We start from the raw sequence: 21,666 nt of genomic DNA, 5'->3' as shown, positions 1-21,666 counted from the left end.
TTAATAGAAAGAATCCTTATTAGAAGGAATAAAAATGTATTGACAGTTGGTAGGAGAAATGAGTTGTTATTGTTTAATGGGTACACAGTTCCAGTTTTTTAAGATGGAAAAACTCTTCAGATCTGTTGGAGAAACAGTATTCGCTCTTTTTATTCAGCTCTATGTTAAATTCTCCTTCAGAGACTGAAGGGTGAGCAAGATCCCCAAATAATACCAGTCCCTCAGGTGAAAGTCCCTGTCTTTAACCTACTGGCATAAGAGATGTTCAAGGTCATATATCATACCAGTGTTCTCCCATCCGTCATTCTAACCCACATCCTTTAAGAGTGAAGGCTCTCCCTCACTGCATCCATGCTGTGGCCCATATCAAAGTCATCGTATTTGATTAAGTTGACTGGGGCCTCCTCTTTTTCTGCCTCTATCAACCTTAACCTAAAGAGACTGACATTTTCTTCTCTAAGCAAATCAATATGTTTTAAAAAGTTTGTCTCCAGAAATTTAATGAAGTATCACTAAAACCACATTTTTTAAAGTCACCATAGACTTTCTAAATACTGTTATGTCCAACAACTTTCATCCATTCCTCACCTTTCCTTTTCTCTCTGTACCACTTGATACTGTTGTCCTTGCCCTCTCCAGCCCATGCATGACATTCTCTTTCCCTTTAGCTTCTGGGTTCTTGACAGTTCTCCTCTTATCTTCTTTGTATCTACTTCTCTCTCCTTTTTGGCTGCTCTCACTTCAACCTTCTAAATGTCAGATTTCTCAGTACTTTTCCTCGACTTTCTTCTCCCACCATAGACATTCATCCCTGGCTTCAGATATCATATCTTTAAGACCATCTCTCAAATTGTCATAGCCAACCTTGACTTGGTCACCACAATTAATTCAGTATTTTAACAGCTTGTGTACATTTCCACATCTTTGTCTTACTGACGTCTCAACTCAGCCTAACAGTGAACTTTATATCTCCCTACCTATACCAACTCCTCTTTCCGATTTTCCTGTTTTTATTAATGGCACTACCTTCCACATATTCACCAACTCTAAATGTTAAGAAGTCTTTAGTTTTTCACTTTTCACATCTAATCATTCACTGCATCCTTTTAATTTGAATTTTCAATGTTCCTGGTACCCATGCCATCTTCTCTGTTTGCACTGTTACCACCTCCATTCTGGCCATAAAAAATCAATAGTCCATTAACTAGCCTTTCCGCATCCTCTCTTCCTCTCCCACCTGTCTTCAGCAGCACAGTCAGGTTTATCTTCAGAAAGCACAGCTCTGAGCACATCATTCCACTGCTCATAGTCTTTAATGACTCCTCCTTGCCTACCAAATAAAGGCCGAACACCTTAGATTACACCTCATGGTTTACCAAGCTCAGTCCTTCTTCTACTTAAATGTTTCTCTCCTATCTCTACCTCTCTCACTCTGCCCATGCTTCAGGAGCAGCTCACATGTACCCTACTTGAGGAATTTTTAAATTAAAATGTATTTGACATATAACATGTAAAGTTACATTACATGATACATTGATAGATTTATATACTTCATACATTTATATACTGTAATGTGATTTCCACTATAGCAATAGCCAGCACCTCTAGCATGTCACATAATTATCATTTCTTAAACACAATCTCTCCTTCTTATGAAACAGCACAGCATTTTATTTGTAATTTTTTATGATTTCTATTTCCATTATTAGAATATGCTTCATATTCTCTCTCTGAAGCCAGAGTTGTTTTATTCATGAGTGTATGGCCTGAAATTTTTATCACTCACCTTCTCCAGTATCAACCCTAAAATAGGACTTATTAATTAAGTAGGTGATTAGGACTTGAGTTTGAATCACCAAATTATTATAGTATTTGTGCATTATTGATTATTCAAATAGTTAATCACATATCATATGGAAAGCTTTTATTCATTTGGAGATAAAAGGACCCAAAGAATAAATATTAAGTCATTTAAAATTGCTATTTTTAATTACAAATAAAAATAGTAGCATCAAGGATTAGGGTATCAATGAAAATGTTTTGAACCTGTAATACTTTGAGTTTCTTTCCATTAATCCATTAATTCTCCAAATGTTACTTTCCTTTTGGCTAACTTACATTCTCCAAATTTATGATTAATGTGTTATACTAATTAAGTAAATAGGAATAATACTTTTTTAACCTTAATTCTCACCTTCATGCAAAATTGCACGTCTTTAGCTGAAGTCAAAAGAATGGTGTCTGGAAGGCCGCTTTGTAAATGCTTCTGTGAATATTTTTGACTATTGATCAGAGTCATCATGAAGACAGATGGGATTTCTAATTAATTGTTGGAAACCACCCTGCCTGGTTTCAGAAACTGTAACCCCTCATGGCTAAGGCTGAGTAAAAAGACCTTGGGACCATAAGCCACTTAGGAGACAAAACTTATCATCCTGGCAGGGGTGCCACCTCTGTCCCCTTTTACTTCACCCTTCTTGGCCCCAGGTGGATGACTGGTTAGCCAATGACGGGTAAGATTCCTCAAGGGAGGGATGACCTAAAACAGGCACGGTCATGAAGGAGCCTTCAGGGAAGGACTTGAGGGGCTATAGAAAAAGGGGGTGATGGACCCTCGCCCCTCAGCTTTGACATAGCCTGAGTCCTCATTCTGTCTGCAAGAAGTCTCCTAATCTCTTGGCTGCCTTACTTCCCCTGCTTGACTTAAGCCTGAAACAATGCCTTAAGCCTAAAACAATGCCAGAGGTAGGTACGGCCCTGTGCTGGAAAGGGCAGGTTCCCTAGGGCGATCAGGCCTAAGAAAGAATGCATAAAATCCTATGAAACCTACTTTGCTAACACCCTCAATTTAAATGATAAGGGTCCAAGCATGAAATGAGTTTGTTCCTCAAAGTTTTATGGCCCTTTAGCTCTCTGACCCTGACTCAGAATAAGCCCTGGGAGTTCTGTGAATGTTGTCTATTGTTTGATCATTACTGCCTGACAATGATTGATGAGCTTTACATATATATACACGCCCTGTATTCCTATGCAAGTTAAACCCAATAAAAGCCCATTGAGGAGCAGGCTCCTGGCCCTTCTCCTTTGAGAGATCAGCCACCTTTCCTCCCCAAGCAGATCATGTGTTCATAGACTTAGTCTCTCTCATCCTTGGTGGGGGGGGGGGGGGCTGTGGGTAGAGCCCCCCCCCACAATTAATGATAGACATTATTTAATCTGCCTGATACATACTGATTGTTTATGTTCGTTTTAGATTGTAGTGGGCTGTGAAGCCACAGCTTGTGGTGACCCTCATTCCGTACTGCTGGAGTACACTAAGGATGCAAGGTTCGTGAAAAAATTTTTACATGTCCTCCAAAGTTGAATGCATACTTTGAATGGTTGTCTACTTTTAAGGCAACTGTTTACAAAGGAACAATATTTTGTATTAAAAATGTCCGTTCATCCCTGGCTGGGTGACTCAGTTGGGTGAAGGGTTGTCCCAAACCTGTCCCAAAAGGTTCCAGGTTTGATCCCTGGACAGGTCACATATGGGAGGCAACCAATCAATGTTTCTCTTTCAGATCTATGTTCCTCTATCTCTCTACCCCTCTGTAAAATTAATAATAGAAAATATCCTCAGGCGAGAATTTTTAAAAAGTCAGTTCATGTATATTTCACATGTACAAATTTCATTCACATAAAATCTATGCGTCTTATTTTCAATTTTTTTCTTTAAACCAAGAAAAATTGATTTTCTTACAAACTTTACATTTTAAAATAAGTAGACACTACACTTTGTCATCAAAGTAGAACTCTCTTTTATTCATCTTACTCATTTCCAACCACGCTGCATGAAAATTTAAGTCAACGAAAGATCTGAATACGCTTCAGCCAGGGTCACATCTCTTAAACATAATAGTGACGTCAAAGAAAGTCGGACACAATTCAGTTACTTTCTTATGATGTTGATAGGCCCGTCTACCACCACCACTTTTAGAAGTGAGTTATAGTGAGTTAAGTTTGGTAAGACAGAGAATTCTGTCGGTTGACCGCAGGTATGTTTCTGATAACAGCATCAGTAGGAGGAAGTCATTAGAACACAGCACCATGAATGCTACTGCTCTATTCTATTGCCTGTGAATGTATTCACGTACTTGTAAAGAGTTAGAATATATCTGTGTGAAATTATTTTCAAGTTTTATTTTTATTGCCTATAACTATAAATATGTATAGGAAATAGGGAAGTCACATTAAAATATCTTTATTTTAAGGATGGTCATTCTATAAGTAACCAATATTGTTATACATAATTAACAAAAACTAAGAAGAAAACAAAATATTTAAAAAAATCTTTATTTAACACAAACACAAAACATTATGTTCACATTAGACAGGTCATATATTTATCAGGTCATTTATTTATTTGTTATAACCTCTTCGGTTTCTTCAGGTCTGATTCCTGGCAGCTTGTTCAGAGCCAATGCCTCCCCTCCTCTTCAAACAGCATCGGCTGTTCCCCCTTCCAGTTCCATGAAGCCACCATCTACAATGCTGTCAACAGCTCGAGCTGGAAGAGAATCACCATTCAACTGCCTGATCATGTCTCCTCCAGGTAGGGTGCACCCTAAGGTAAACTTTGCAGACTTTTCTGGCAAACTCTATAGAGCTCATACAGTGACCTGAGAACAACTGATAAAATGAGGCTGGAGTTTTAGTTGCAACCCTAGTACCATGTCCCCTCTTCTGTTCTTCCTCTCATCGTGTCCCCAGAAGAAAGAGGAAGAAATAGAGTCACATTTGTAAATGACTCACAGATCTCAAATTTTCTTTTGACTAAATACCACAGGACATGCCAAACTCAATCACAGGCCCCAAATCACAGATCCCCAAAGACCTGGAGCTGGCACCATATCCGCCCCAGTGTTCTGTGATCCCGAGGGCTGCACTCATGCCAGACACAAATGCCCTCTGGGGTGTGCAGCGTCGGTTGGGTTATGAAAAGATGCAGGGTAAACATAATGGAGTGCAGTCTTCTAGAACAGCATTCATTTTACTGAAAGATTTAGAAAATGATATATCACTGTAGGAAAAATGGGCCCAGATTAATTACAGAACAACACAGGAAATCACATAAAATTTTCAGGGAAGCCACAAGCTTCCAGAATAGCATTTTGCAGTGTACTCCCCAAGCCTAAGGAGTACACATTCATTCTCCTCTGCCAGTCAGTGCTTGAAGGAAAAGTTTGGGAAGCCCTTTTCCCAGAAATAGTCCCCATTCCCAGGGCTAGAGGCTGGACACAGCCGTGGGAAATAACAACCTACTGAATCTCTCTTGCTCTCTGTGGGACTTTCAGTGCAACGCAGTTCCGCTGGATCCAGAAGGGGGAAGAAACCGAGAAGCAAAGCTGGGCGATTGACCATGTGTACATCGGAGAGGCTTGCCCCAAGCTCTGCAGTGGACACGGATACTGCACCACGGGCGCCATCTGCATCTGTGATGAGAGTTTCCAAGGTCTGGATCCCAGACTGCCATTTCTAATACAGGAGACCATGAGGTTCTCCTTATCTCAATGTGAATGCAAAGGCCACTAGGCAATGGATAGAAACCCCAGCCTGAGGGATTTGGGATAGATGACATATTCTTTGATCACAAAGTTATTTACCTTTGGAATGAATTTTCAAGGACAATTTAATGCCAAGTTCCTTGAGGTATTTTTAATGCAGATTTTATCTACTCAGGAATTCTGTAGTCCCTCATATTTCCCATCTTCCATATAACTCCCTGCCCGCACCCCTGATCCCCATACTTCCACTCCTGGGCCTCTCTCCTTCCTGGCCTAGCTGCCAGCACTCCTTCTCTCCCAGAGACTCTCCCAACAGCAGCTGCCACTGCCATCCCAAGATGTAGCTGACAACTCAAGATGTTCTGTTTCCCAAGTCACTCTATCACCAAAAAGCCCTTCATGACTCAAAAAAAAAAAAGAAAAAGAAGAAAGTTTTTAGTGCTTGCATTTCTAGGAGCTATGTATAGTTAGGACAGAGAATCTGCTCCACTCCTGAAATTGCTCTGTCAGCCTGTCAGGAGGCCTGCAGCCCTGCTTTCCTCTGATGCAATGTTTCTAACAGGTTTCTGCTTCTATTGTTACAAAGTTCACTTTATGTAATTACTATTATATTCTCAGACTATTAGAGCCTACCTCTTGGCATATAGCAATGCCCAACAAATCTCTTTTGAATGAATTCTTACATTGTCTTATGCTTTACTATTTACACAGTATCTACCAATCATTCAGCAGAGTCATTTACTGTTTATGGTATTCCCGTAAATTAGCTAATATAATTATTCCCACTTTCCAGGTAAAAAAAAAACTGAGACAGGGAGGTTAAGTGGCTTGCCTAAGATCACAGAGAGTAAGTGTCAGAATGAAGATTGGTGCTCAGGTGGTTCTTTCCCATCAGCCTCGCTGTCTCTCATAGTTCTGTGACTTATCCAAAGGGGACAGAATTATGCAACTTCCCAAGTATACAATGAAAGAATCCTTATATTTGTGTTCTGGAGCAGAATCTGGTTATATTTCTTGGTTGATGCTACTTCCTTTCCTGCAAATGAAATGAGTGTGATTAATGTAGACTGCTGCATATCTCTGATTTTAGAAATTACCTAATGGTCATCTTTTTCCCCTGGTCTCATTACTGCTGAGACTGACTTGGTCCGTCTGTATATCAGCTGGAGAATTTGATCTTTAGGCAAATGAACAAATCAGATGTCTCACAAGGAGTCCTAGATGTCTGGAATTTTCCCTCTCCCTGATCCAGCAGACCTCTATAACCTTATGATTTTATTTTTTTTTTAATTATTTTACTGTTGTTCAATTACAGTTGTCTGCATATTCTCCCCACCCCTATACCCTACCCTCACCAAACCCACCTCCCTCCCCTGCTTCCACCCTCCCCCTTGGTTTTGTCCATGTGTCCTTTTATAGTAGTTCCTGAAAACCCTTCTCCCCACTATCCCTTCCCCCCTCCCCTCTGGCTATTGTTAGATTGTTCTTAACTTCAATGTCTCTGGTTATATTTTGTTTCCTTTTTTCTTCTGTTGATTATGTACCAGTTAAAGGTGAGATCATATGGTATTTGTCCCTCACCACCTAGCTTATTTCACTTAGCATAATGCTCTCCAGTTCCATCCATGCTGTTGCAAAGGGTATAAGCTCATTCTTTCTCTCTACTGCGTAGAATTCTATTGTGTAAATGTACCATAGTTTTTTAATCCACCCATTTGCTGATGGGCACTTAGGTTGCTTCCAGTACTTGGCTATTGTAAATTGTGCTGCTAAGAACATTGGGGTGTATAGGTTCTTTTGGATTGGGGTTTCAGGGCTCTTAGGGTATAATCCCAGCAGTGGAATTGCTGGGTCAAAGGGCAGTTCCATTTTTAGTTTTCTGAGGAAATTCCAAACTGTTTTCCACAGTGGCCTCACCAGTCTGCATATCCACCAACAATGTACTAGGGTTCCCTTTTCTCCGCATCCTCTCCAACATTTGTTTGTTAATTTGTTATAACCTTATGATTTTAAACTATTGTGGACATTCAGGAAAGTTGGCTATTCAAATAAATCAAGGGGAAACACAAGCATACACGCATTTGCTAATGTAGCATCTTACTTAAATGCCAGCATTTCAGCTCAGTAGTCTCTGAGAGATGCTTCCAGTTTATTCATTATGCATTTATTTATCCCATCTTCATTACTGAATATCATATGTGCTAAGTATTGTGCTAGGTGCTAGAGTCCAATAAGGAACAAAATACAGATTCTGCTCTCAAGAATCCTCAAGTATAGAGCTAGAAGAACAAGAACATGATTTGTCTTATTTTCTGCTACAAAATCATGCTAGGGGAAAAGATATTAGGTTGGCTTCTCATGCCAGGGTGAGAGCTCCCTACTGAGACCTATCATTGGTAAACATGCAGTCCCGGCCAGATGCTGTGGCATTTAAGTAACAGATTTACATGAGTAAGAAGTATTTAGCAACTACATTTTTTAGCAAACACCGAGTCAGAGATAATGGGATTTATTTCAACAATGTTAGCCAATAATTGCTAAAATAAAGAAAAACATTTATTTCAAGGAGTTTATACCTGCTTGGTATTTTGTCATTCTTGCAGTTACAACAATGGATTAAATCTGAAATCGAACACTTGTTCTTAATGATTCTGCTGGATGGTTCTGCTCATTGTGGCTAATCTGTGTGGTTATTTCCTTCCCTCTAGGTGATGATTGCTCCATTTTTAGTCACGACCTTCCCAGTTATATTAAGGATAATTTTGAGTCAGCAAGAGTCACTGAGGCAAACTGGGAGACCATCCAAGGTGGAGTGATAGGAAGTGGCTGTGGGCAGCTGGCACCCTACGCACACGGAGACTCGCTCTATTTCAATGGCTGTCAGATAAGGCAGGCTGCCACCAAACCTCTGGATCTTACTCGCGCAAGGTAACACCACTCCTGTGGCATAGTTCAGACATAGAATCAGTCGCACGACTGGTCATTGTCCACTCTCTGTCAGATGCGACCATGAACTTAATGCACAGGCATTACTGAGCAGTGGAAACCTAACTGTCATTTGAATTTGGTATGAGGAAGCAGTATGTTTTCACAACCCAGAATTATGCTTTGTTTCCATTTATTACAGCATAACCTTATATTTCTTCACATATACTTAGTAGTGGTGACATAGGCATAAGCCTAGAGAAATGACCAAATATAAAAAGTTGATAAGTATGTCAAATCAACCCATTGTACACCTTAAACTTACACAATGTTTTATGTCAATTATATCTCAATAAAGTTGAAAAATAAGTAAAATAATGAGGTGGCTATGGATGATCTATATAGATAATTAATACTGACCATTTGCAAGCATATAAATGTAAATGTGTATGAGAGGTAGATTTGTGGTCACACAAACATGGATCTGTATCCAGCATATGTAGTTACAATGCTGGATACAATGGACAGAAATGGAACATGGATGATGGATGAGAACTTTAAAAATCTGCATGCTGTAGGAGCTGCATGTGAATGCAGAATATAGTGAACAGAGACCATACATCAACTAGGAAAGTGACAAAGAAAAAGAGACCCCAGGAAGGTTGGATTTCTACGTGCCCCTCCCTGCCCTACCCAGCTCGGCCACTCAGCCAGTGCAACGCACAGCTTTTTGTCTATAGAATTCAAGAGGAGATTCCAAGGTTCTTTGAAGGTTGCAAAGTACTGGGTTAGAATATTACCTGAATGTTGAAAAGTGTTCAGTAGCTATAAATATACTTGAGAATTAGGTATTTGGTTAATAAAAATGTAGATGTTTTCTTTGGAAAATATTAGTAATATATTTTCAGAGGCAGAAAGGCAGGTTTGGAGGTCTTCAATATGATAAACAATTAAAATATAGTAAAATTAATTCTTATATGGTAACCATGGGGATGCCAAAAGATGTGTCCCTCCATCCCTTTTTTCCCTACCAAAAAGATGTGCTTAGAGACAACTTAACGTTCTCCTTGATCCCATATAGAGCTACACTAGCTGCTTAGTTAACACTACACATCATCTTGTATAAGTAACTTTGTTTTAAATTAATTTATGCACTTACAAATTTTAAGTCTAGTGCTTTATTTGACCACCTACCCTAAGTGGGGTTACTCTATTCATCACTGAGGCTAAATCTCCTATGTTTAAAACTATGTCTTCTACAGGCGAGAATGCCTGTGAAGAGCAAAAGGACAGGTCAAAAAAGAGCAGGCGTAGTCCAGAGCCTGTACGTCCAACTCACTGTTCCCTCTGCTCTGCTCTCCAGGCACCCTTTCCTAAAATAGGCATGATGACTTACCCATTGGAGCACCTGTGTAGATGCTATCCACCTTGGAGCCATTGTATTTGTAAAAAACTATGTAGCATAAATATTGTGGCTCAACTCCTTGTTCTCTCATGTCCTCTGCTGCCCATTGGCCTATAATACTTTTCAGAGAATAGAAGGTGTTTCAGGTGAAATACTCTAACAAGATTTCTAACATCATGAAAAAGAGGACAGACTTTTGAAAGTCAGAATTGTTTTCTTTGTGTAGACAACCAGCCTTTGCACCCGGCTGATGTGGCTCAGTTGGGTAGGTATCATCATGCAAATCAAAAGGTCACCGGTTCAGTTCCTGGTTGGGACATGTGTCTGGCAACTCATCAATGTTCTCTCCCACATCAATGTTTCTCTCCCTCGCTTTCTCCCTCACTTCCCCTCTCTCTAAGAACAAAAATAAAATTTAGAAAATAAAGAAAACCAGCATTTTGGGGGTTATTTTTCATATGTATACTATAAAATATAATATAAACATGTTTTACTACTAATGTGATTTAGTCATTAGGCTGAATGCTTCTGTTCATACTATATTATAAACTAGGGAATTATGGACTTTAGGAACAAGAATTATATTTAAATTAGAAAGTATAACTCCTTTAATACTTCCAGACTCTTGTTTAAAGATAATTCTCCCTGTGTTTTCCAGCAAAATCATGTTTGTGTTGCAAATTGGGAGCACTTCTCAGACAGACAGCTGCAACAGTGACCTGAGCGGCCCCCACGCAGTGGACAAGGCCGTGCTGCTGCAGTACAGCGTCAACAACGGGATCACCTGGCACGTCATCGCGCAGCACCAGCCCAAGGACTTCTTGCAGGCTCAGAGAGTGTCTTACAACGTCCCCCTGTAAGTGGCCCGAGTAGAGAGGGGTTGCCTCACAGGAGATCCCTGAGAATCAGAGTTTGAGCTAGACGTTTGGTGAAGTTGCTGGATCTACACTACAATCGTAGGTAGTGGCAGAACCAAGAGTAGCCCTGATCTCCAAAGTCGTGTTACTGTTTCCTATGAGAACAACAGGCAAAATACTCTCACCAGTATTTCTCGTCATTTAGAAACCAACATTTCTTATTTTTATTTTTGGGGGAGGAGCAAAAAATTTTTTTTTCTTTATTTTTTATTGCTAACATTATTACAGGTGTCTCCTTTTGTGACCGTATGGAAGGACCAGGAGATTATTATGTAAAGTTAAATAAGCCAGTCAGAGAAAGACAAATACCATATGATTTCACTTATATGTGGAATCTAGTGAACAAATAAACTGATGAACAGAATAGAAACAGAGGCATGAACTTATGAAACAGACTGACAGCGGTCAGAGGGGAGGCAGAAGGGGGGACGGGATGAAACAAGGTGAAAGAATTAGCCAAAGAACATACATGACCCACAGACACAGACAACAGTGTGGTGATGTCAAGGGCGGTGGGGGATTGAAAACAGCATTCTAAATTTTCTGCTGGGTATGCTTATGTAAAATTTTGTGAAGATAGGCACTTATGTCATTTTCACTTAGTTTTTTGTCACTTTTGTACCCCTAGCTTCTAGCACGATGCCCACACAGGAGGCACACCATGTTTGTTGGCTGAAAGTGTGGCTCTTCCCAGTACTAGTGTAGCGAGGGGAATAGGGAGAGAGATGTACGAGTATCCCAAGTCCTTGAGTAGCCAATAAATTTAATGCTGCTCAGGAGAGTACTATGACCTAAGCAAACCTGAATTCCATACCCAAAGTTGTGCTGATTTAGATTAACCTATAATATTTGAAGTCTGGAAGTCATATACCAGAAAGCTCTCTGTCTTCTGCTGTTTACCTTCCTTGTCCTTCTATCTGTGACCTAGGGAGGCACGGATGAAAGGAGTTTTATTGCGCTGGTGGCAACCACGCCACAATGGAACAGGTCATGATCAATGGGCTTTGGACCATGTGGAGGTCGTCCTGTGAGTATCTGATTCATAGCCCCCCATGTTCATTTTAGAAAGGTTTGAAGTTCCTTTGATATGGCATGCTCCTTAATTCAGTAAGAACTGTTCCTGAAGAAATGCCCTCGGGACTTTGGCTTATACTCTTTGGCAACTGCAATCTATTACTCAAGTCGATGTGAAGTAATAAAGCCCTGAATGTAATTTGATGTACCTTAGAAAACTCAATTAGCAAAAGATTTATTTAAGGATTTGACAATATTAGTTAAATTGGATCAAACAAATGGCTCCAGATAAATGGAAAACAATGCCTTTGCCAGAGCTGGTTGCCTTATAAAATGGAATGACATCCTGAAAAGGGAAATGGTCTGTATTGGTTAATCTGCAGAGTATTACTAGTTAATGTGCCTAATTACAAACACCTGTTTCAGCCACAGATGCCTGAGGCATTCTTCCATTAATGACATGCTTGCAACTAGAACAAAGAATTTGAAGTTTCAGATTCCTCCTGACCAGTCCCAGCACCTAACAAGTAAAGGGCGCTCCCCTTTGGTTTCTCCCATACGATAAGGTTGGCACCACCCTCACCTAGCTGGGTTGACTGTTCCACAAAGAGATGACTTGCTTTTTCTCTAACAATCTAGTTCCTGTAGAACTGGAATGCTTATGTCTCGACGGGTTCGGACTGGTGGCTCCAAGTGGTTGGCAAGGAGAGGCGAATCTTCTCGGTAGATAGGTTCAAATGTTCATTTTGTTTACCAAATCGAAAATGAAATCAGTCCCTTGGCTGATTTCAGTCATTTTGAAAGCAAATTTAAACAATTAATTGGTAGGAAAACTACCAGCTTTGTTTTCTTTCGGTCATAGCCATGAGCTGAATTTTTCAGTCTTGAGTTGGCCCTTGTCTTAGTTTCACTGAGGCACCTGCTTGCATGGCATCCATATCAATCCCAAATCCAAGAGCAACCCGGTCCCTACACAAGCCCCCACTGTGCGCTCTGCTGCTTTGGACAACTTGCTGGGCTCTGCCTCCACAAGACATAGTTGAAGTTTAAAATAAAAGTCCAGACTCACTTGAATCTATATATGAGGCTGATGTTTTACTTTGATATTGATTTCCTCAGGCTACATTAATCCAGGAGAATGGAATAACCTGGTTTCTAAAATGAATAAATATATGGTAAGACCAGAGTGAGATATTCAAATAATCCAAAAACCATCCCTAGAGCCATTCTGCCCTGGCTGCTTTTTCTTTAGAGCAGAACTTCTCAATTTGGTTGAATCCCTCAGGAGCTTTTGGAAACATCGCTAATGTCCCAAGGCCCAGGCCCACCCCTACAGATGACTTGATTTAAATTGATTTGGAGTGGGACCTGAGCATCAGTCTTTTTTAAAGCACCTCGGGTGATACTGATAAACTGGTTGAGAATCAAATTTTACATCACTTTATATCTTTCAAGTCTCTTGCTAAGACAGTTTACATTAGTGGGCTCCTGTGCCAGACAAAGCATTGCCACCTCGTATGGAAACTTCAACACTAACAGTCCTCAGATGAAGTCAGAATGCTAATACTGCCCCGTGCTGGACATAACAATGCTTAGTATAGCATATGTTTGAGCAGACATTTCTTCGCCTGCCACCCAGCCGAGCAACTGCAGTTATCTAGTTAGAACTTCAGAGGTGTATCATCACCATAAGTCCCTCCCCTGGACTACAGTTAAAGAGTAGGTGGGGTCAGAAGTGCAAATATACTCTGCTGGTGTGAAATAACTTCTTCACAACTAAGAAGCAGAACTGTGTTCTCTGCTCCCTGTTGACCTGCTACCCCTGAGGCCCTCAGAACACCACTTCACCGTGCAACTCCCAGAGAAGCCTTATGGAATACCTGGTGTTGCTATTAATTTTTATAAGCAGCTACCAGCATCATGATATTAGTACAAAAATCAAGTTCAGATGATATGAAATCTATCACATTGATTATACCTGTTGTTTCTGGTATTTTTCTGGGGCAATCTGTATTTGTAAAGACTTCACTTTTATCCAGCTCCAGAATTTTAATACTCTGAAGAATTTATAACTTAACAGGCACCTCTCTGCTTTTATTCTACATTATTGTCTCAAACTGTCAGGACATGAAAACATTTCACATGATAAAAGAGCACCGCCACACATCACTGCTGCATGATGAGAGTCGTAGTCAGTATCTTCTTTCAGTGAACAATGTAGATACTGTAATTTTGTATAATTTTATACAAAATGTAATTTTGTATAATTTTAAATCATATAATTTTATTTACATATTACTCACATAACTTTAAGAGTAGATACTATTCTTTAATGACAAGTCAAAAATTTGTTAAAATTAAAGGACTTTATTTTTTTTTCTTTTTGGAGAGAAATACTTCACGAAGCTGAGTTCAATAAATGAATTCTTTAAAAAATTCAATACAAAGAATACATATTTTCAGAAATATGTTTTTGATGTTTTGCTCTTGCCTTAGGAGTTAACATTTTTATGCCACTGTACCCTTTCAAAGTATTTCTTTTCAGAAGAGTCACAAAAAGTTTTAAGGCATTCACTAATTAATGTGCCCTTGGTAGCTATACAAAATAATCATTCTAATTATTATACATAATAATCACTCTATACGATGAATTGCTCTAATTCATCGCTTTATGAGCTTAAAAGTATGAAAATTCCAGAGAATTTAGAAAAAATATATATAATCATTTTCCAGAGTGTCTTTCACCCAAATGAGGCACAGAGAAGCTAGCCGAGGTTCATGTCACGGTTCACAACATTACTAATCAGAGCTTTGCTACTACAGGTGTGTATTTAGAAATAGAAAGGCGAATACTCCAGAAATTCCTATTAATTCAAAACATCATCTCCATTCACTATACTTTTATATGATAACATTTAGTTATATAAACTAGTAATGTTAACTTCTCAGGTGTGGAGGGGAGAGGAGGAGACTGAGGTCCCTATCTAAAGAGATACAAGCCCTACCTAATTGAACATACTGATATGTTTTTGCAACTAATGGTTGGGGGTATACATTTTTAAAATGTATTTCCTTTTCTGCGTGGAGACTGGCCCTAACCTAGCTGTACTGCCACAGTGTCACTTTTGTGCACGTGCACTCAGGACACATGCTAAAAATCCCCAGCAGGAAAGACTGGTCACGCATGGTATCTTGGATTTAACCTCAGCACTGCCCGTATTAGCTTAACTGAGAAGATACATGAATTTGGTGAGAACAAATTTAGCACTTTTGTAAGTATTTCAAGGTTTAGGAATTCATCCTAAATGAACAAGATACATAAAATGTTTTTAATTTAATGGCTTAATTTTAAAATACTCTCTGCAAAAGGATTTGAGTTTCATAAATATGGATATACAGAATGACAAGCCCCCCCCCATAGAGATAAAAACCACCATTTAGCATTTAACAAGCGAAGTCACTTATGTCTCATGCTTGTTTGAGAGTGTAATCTTCCCACTCTGATGTTCTTCAATAAAACCTGCCCGTGAAAAGCATTTCATGATGATTAAGCCCTCCTAATCTGCCATAGAACAGATGAACTAAACTGACAGATCACTTTTTTCCAGCCTCACTAGCTTACCAAAAAGTCCTCATTCTGCAAAGTCTGAATGATGTAGCATAACACAATCATTGACAAGTGTCAGAAACCAATTTCTCGGAATTCATTTGCTAGTACAGAACATATGTTTTTCAGTAAATGTTGTGAATACATTTGGGCAGATCCCTCACAAGATCCATGCTGGTGAGGTTCTTCTTAGGATAAAAGAGACTTCTTTGTCTTCATTTCTTTTATTGGGCACTCATACTTCTATCCTAAGAATCTCCTTCACCAAACTATGCATTTCATTTCCACATCACATTTCCTGTGTACGTGTCTAAGTCACACGCTGTCGTGTGTATAATGGAGTGGGCCAATTTTTGCATGTGTACCTTGAAAGCAAATTGCTCAGTAAAGAGCCTGTGTGAATTGATTTACAAAAAAGTAAATTATTACCACATTTACTGGAAATTGAAAACCAATATGTTGCTAACTATGACCTTAAATGCATTTATCAGATTTTAATTATATGTGTTCCATCATGACCATCTCTTTAAGCTATTCATTATCAAGATACTGTCACATTTTTGGCACAAATGATTTATGGAGATGAGGAGATTACATTTGTTGCAAAGCATATTTGTCCTTTATTAAATTTGTTATCTAATATAGAGGACTTCTATATTCTTAAAATCCCATTCCTTAATATATTCAGGAATAAGTATTTTCTAAAATGTAAATAATTTAAAAATCAGATAATAAAATTAATGGTAGTTATTAAGCCAGTAATTTTATATTTATACTTTGTATGCAACATTTATGCCAAATATAGTACTATAGCTACATGTACCTTGACATATGGTTATGAGCAAATATTGCATGTTGCATTACATTAAAAAGTAAAGTATCTGTATATATTAGGTATAGAAGAATAAGGAATAACATCTTTAATTTTTATTTTCAAAAGAGATGAAAAGTCCTATATTGCGTCTAAACCTGATCAGACTTTTATGACTAATCACAGTGCTGCATGTATTGAAAGGCATTTTTTAACTTGTGTTATATTTCATTATTTGCTGTCATTGGTTTTCCACTAGAGTAAGGTAAGTCCTCTTACTAATTCTGAGGTATGTTTACTAATAGTTTCCTCACCGTACCTGCATTAACTAAGAAGTTTTGTTGAAGACCTTTGCAGTTGAAAAAACTATGAAAACAAAGTTATAGATGATATCGAGATATGCAGGAGTGTTTGAAACCTGTATCATGTAAATGCAGAGTTCAGCCAAACTGTGACACTTCTCAGTTGTACACGATATTGGGCACAGCAGTGTAGACAGGAGTGCTAGTCAGCATTCCTTCAGTGGGAAACAACTTGACTCTGTGCCTGGGACTGTATTAGGTGCTCTTGAAGTGGTCACAGTTTATACAGTTGTAACGAGGGCAAAGTGAAAACAGGAATGTGTGCAAAGGAGCTAGGTGTCTGATTAAATGTGACGTCTTTTAAAAGATCGACTTGCTGCAGATGTGGAAGGGTGCCTTACTTCTCAATTCTATTCAAAGTTAATAAATGAATTGGCAGAAGGGAGTGGATTTATCTATAATATTTGTGAGTTCTAGATTTTATCCTTAGGTACGATTGGCTTTCTTTAACATATATTTACATTTGTTACCTAATGGAGATACTTAGGAAAGAAGGTAAAATGGTTATCACTTATTAAACATTTGCATATTATGCTATGTTTTCATTTAATCCTTACAACTCCCTGAGGTATGCATTATTAGATATTCTTCTCATTTAGCAGAAGAAAGGAATATGAAATCTTTAAATTTGTGAGCTATGTGAGCCCACACCCATTTACCTGTCCTCTTCCTGAAAATGCATGGCCCTGAAAGTAAAGTATGCGGCGTCCTCTCTGCAGGCAAGTCGCACGGATGAGCTCGAATAGCAGCGTTCCATCCTGCAGTCACCAGTCTTTACCTGAAAGACAGTCTTCTGGATTCCTGTGTCTGCATTTATATACAATGTTATTTATTGGATCATATGCTTTGATGATAAATGAATTAGTTACTAATTAGTAAAAATGCCTAAATTTCTATGAGTTCAAATTATGTCTCCCAAGACTCTCCCATTTCCTATAGAATATATTAAAAATTAATTGAATTTTTCATAATAATAAATGACTTAAGATAGTGGCTCCAGTGAAGAGTAACAGTTCAAAAGAGCACAGAGTCACTAGTTCTTAAAAGATCTGGCAATACCCATATTTCCTATGCAGAAAAAGACAAGGATTTTATCATTTCATATGCCAAGTTCCCAACCTCCCTACTTGGTCACAGAAATCTAAGTTAGCATTTCCAAGAAGCCATTGGTGTTCATTCTCCCTTCTTTCAATGACTTACTCTTAATGAGAGAATTTTTAAATAGGCCTAGTTCTATCCAGAGCCAAAGCAAATTCATGTCAAGTAGCATAATTGATATGCATTGGGATGAAAATTATCTGCTTTCATTAGACTGATAACAATTACTTTCCCAATAATTGTGGTGAAGAAATAATTCTTTAAAATTCTATCAAACTTACTACTATTTTGGTTACAACATTATCTATAACTATCCATCTATATTCATCTATATGTATCAAAAACAAAAATAGGCTCACACATCTGCTCCACACAGAAAATAAACATGATATCTTCAGACTTATTTAAAATCTTCCTAGTTCCCAACTGTGTAAGTTGGACAGTTTAGAAGCCACAATCATCATTTAACAACCTCGTCAGTTTGTTAAACGGCCCTACAGGCAGAGCGGCATTGTGGTACAGCTTGCCACAGAACTTGATTTTAAAAAGCTTATGAACTGGAAAAGGCTGCTTCATTAGATTCCAACCTGACTCCGAAGATATTTATGTTTTACATGAGAAATCACTAGTCAACTTTAAGGATGCTTTGAAAATGTGGCCATTTTTAATGTGACTACATAAACACCAGGCATCCATTGCAAACATCTACAGCAGATGCTGTGTGCATACCAACATTCACAAAGGTCTAAAGATATGCTGCTGATATATAAATTTATTTAAAATTAAAAGGTATCCAGTAAATCAAAATGCCCCTAAATTAGATATAAGCTTCCATACTGGGCAAGGTATTAATAATGTAAAACCTGTTAATATGTATTTTCTCACATATAAAAATGGAAAATTTAAATCAATCCATAATAAATAGTTATATGGAGAAGTTCCCTTAAAGCCATTAAACATGCACATCAATTTTTATTTAAATTAAATGTTCTTTTGTTTCATTGATATAACTAAATATCTTGAGTGTTCTGAGTTTATCTTTTTTCATGTAAAATATTTTAACTGTTTTAAATTCTCTTTGAGTACCTTTTATCTTTAAACATGTTTGCAACAGAATAATTTTCATTGCTTTAACTTTGCAATTATTCTTTATAGTTAAAGAGTAATGATTTACAACAGGAATCCAATCAGTAAGTCATCAAAAGTTCAACAAACATGCCTTGACCACCCACTGGTGAGGCAGGAGGCTCAGGGTTGTGGTGTGGGGGTGGGGAGTTGGGAGACAGGCTGCTACAGAAGTTTAGTCATGGGGAGCCAAGATGTGACCACAAATAGTCTCCATTCAAAGCAGAAAATAAGCACTATTGAGAGTTCAAGGTAGAGGGGAAATTGATTCTGGAGGACGTGAGCAATAAATAAAAGTAATACTTGAAAAAATAGTATAAATTCAGAAAGTGATGTTGGGGATTGGCAGATGAGGCAGATGAAAGAAGTTCAAGGTGAATGTGGATAGAGCATTCTGTGTAGAGATCAGTGGAAGAAAGACTGGAAAAAGAGAATAGGATTAAATGTGTAGAGGACTTGAAATATCTGGCTAAATTGACTTAGATGTTGTTCCGCAGACAAGAGGATTATGAATGGCTTTTTAACAAGGTAAAGCCAGGATTTGAGGGAAAGTTACTGAAACTTGTGTGCCAAAGCCCACTACATGAATTTGCAATTACAAAATAGTCACAGGGATGAGTAGTACAGCATAGGGAATACAGTCAGTAATATTGCAATAACTATGAATGGTGCCAGGTGGGTACTAGACTCATAAGGATGATTACTTCATAAGTTATATACATGTCTAACCACTATTGTGTACACCTGAAACTAATATAACATTGGGTGTCAACTATAATTGAAAAATTTTTTAAAAGAAAAAGACATTTGGGAGGTCCTGCTGAGCAGCATTTCAGAAAGATTGGACCAATGGGCACCTGCTCTCCAACCTCCTGGCACACTCTGCATTCCTACAAATCAGTAGAACATTAGCCAATTTTTAAAAATCCACTGCATGTGTATGTGGGAAGACACACACACACACAGATACAACTACATGTCTTAGTATGTTGTCGTTTCTTTGCAGTGGTGTTTCATAAGGGGGGAGAATAAGGAGGCTAGTTTAGGGGCCTCTGTAAGAGTTCAGGGAAAGGCCCACAGGCGACCTATGGGGCTGGCAGGAGGACAGCCAGTGCTAGTCCGAATATTTTGTGACTAAAGAGGGAACAGGATTCTTACTCCTGATACTTGCTTGAGGGAGGCGGTGGAATCCAACAATCAGGAAAAAACTCATTTCTTCATTTGCCTCGAGACTGCGTACAATAGGAATGTCAAGCTGATTCAGCTAACAAGTTTGTTTTTCCTTTGTTTCTTTTTGCTTTTTAAGTTTTCAGTAAAAATGTTTACTAAAGGAATCAAATTATGTTTCCTACCTGTTAAAGATGTATTTACATGAAGTAATGGGTAACAGCACACGTTGTCTCTCAAGTGACATTCACCCAAGTAAGTGTTTTCAGAAGAGGCTCAAGAATAAAGTTAAAAATCCCAGAACAATTTCAGTCCACTTTCACTATGAATAAAGAGAATTTGCCTTTTTTTTCTCGTTTGGAGCTCACACATGAATCAAAGGGGATTTCTTCAAGGCCCAAAGCAGTGAATACAACTGTCAACCTTCTGTCCTGGGATAGAACTGTCCGTACAACCTGTTAACCTTGAAAATTTTCAAATAAATATCAGGGTTTCTTAGGACTTGGATTAGATTGTACTTTCAATGATTGGACTTACGTGCTCTCTCTCCTTCCCCTCTCTGCCTCTGTCCTTTCTGATTTTAACAGCACCCGCAAACAAAATTACATGATGAATTTTTCACGGCAACATGGGCTCAGGCACTTCTACAACAGAAGACGAAGGTCACTTAGACGATACCCATGAAGAATCAAAATGTTATTTTTCCTCTCAACATGTGATGTGTTGATTTTTGTTCTTTTAAATCTCTCACTGCATCTGATATCAGGAAATTTCTGTGGAGGACTTAGCAATTAACTGAAAGCCCTTCCCACGACCAAGTGTACACCACTTTCCCACACTGTGAACTAATAAGTGACTTATTTTCTCACTAGTAAATGTCTTCATGTTGATGTGTCTGTGAAAATTGTGATCTGTTGTAATATCAGTTACAGTGGCAGTATTGAAAATAAGAGATAGTTTAACAGAAAAAAGTTCAAGCACAAAAATGTAAGAGATTTTATGTTTAAAATGGCATTTAGCAGTATTTAACATTCGTGGTCACAAAGCTATTTAAGTGGACTGTATTTCAGCTATCTGTCATGTTTTATATGATTAAATTATCAATGTCCTTTTGTGTATTCTCTTCTACAATATAACACATCGACGCTGTATTTACTTGTTATGTTGCAATATTTGCTGCTGAATTTCAGGCTACTTATATTCTACAGAAAATTCATTGAAATACCTACTCAAGAAGATAGTTGTAAAGATATTGTATCTGCTTTAATATACTCCTTAAAATGTATGTTGGTTTAGCGTTGTTTTGTGGATAAGAAAAATGCTCGACCTTGAAATATTTTCTACTTAAAAATTGTGGATAAAAACCCTGTCTCCCACCAAGGAGTTCCCATTTCCTTGTCTGGAGATTTTTTTCAAGTGTTCTGTGGCTGATTTACTAACAGTAACTGCCATCCTGTGTCTGTGGTAACAGAGTGATTTGTAAAACAGTGGATGTTTTCATTGTGTTCTCTTTGTGGATTGTTTTTTCCTGCAGGTCATATTCATACTTTCTGATGAAGTTGTACCAACACCAGCAACATTATAATGGACCTGTAGCCCTGAACTCTTTATTAACTTAACTAAAAGGTTGCACTCTAGGGTGAACCAAGCTAAAGCCCATGCTTAAATAAAAATTATGTCCATAAGTCA

At 38.3% G+C, this 21,666-nt stretch overlaps 1 protein-coding gene across 1 annotated transcript in view; it reads left to right on the top strand.

Annotated features, from left to right (window-relative positions):
• The window catches only part of RELN (reelin), a 581,497-nt gene extending 559,831 nt beyond the window's left edge, over positions 1–21,666 (top strand). Inside the window, exons 58-64 of the mRNA XM_024557430.3 lie at positions 3,254–3,327; positions 4,433–4,594; positions 5,337–5,494; positions 8,255–8,474; positions 10,535–10,732; positions 11,722–11,820; positions 20,565–21,666. Of these exons, the coding sequence (XP_024413198.2) occupies positions 3,254–3,327; positions 4,433–4,594; positions 5,337–5,494; positions 8,255–8,474; positions 10,535–10,732; positions 11,722–11,820; positions 20,565–20,661 (1,008 nt within the window). The 3' untranslated portion in view covers positions 20,662–21,666. The remainder of the gene's footprint in view (positions 1–3,253; positions 3,328–4,432; positions 4,595–5,336; positions 5,495–8,254; positions 8,475–10,534; positions 10,733–11,721; positions 11,821–20,564) is intronic.

The sequence above is a fragment of the Desmodus rotundus genome, chromosome 6 (assembly GCF_022682495.2).
Source record: "Desmodus rotundus isolate HL8 chromosome 6, HLdesRot8A.1, whole genome shotgun sequence".
Lineage (NCBI taxonomy): Eukaryota > Metazoa > Chordata > Mammalia > Chiroptera > Phyllostomidae > Desmodus > Desmodus rotundus.
This window is presented reverse-complemented; position numbering and strand designations above follow the sequence as displayed.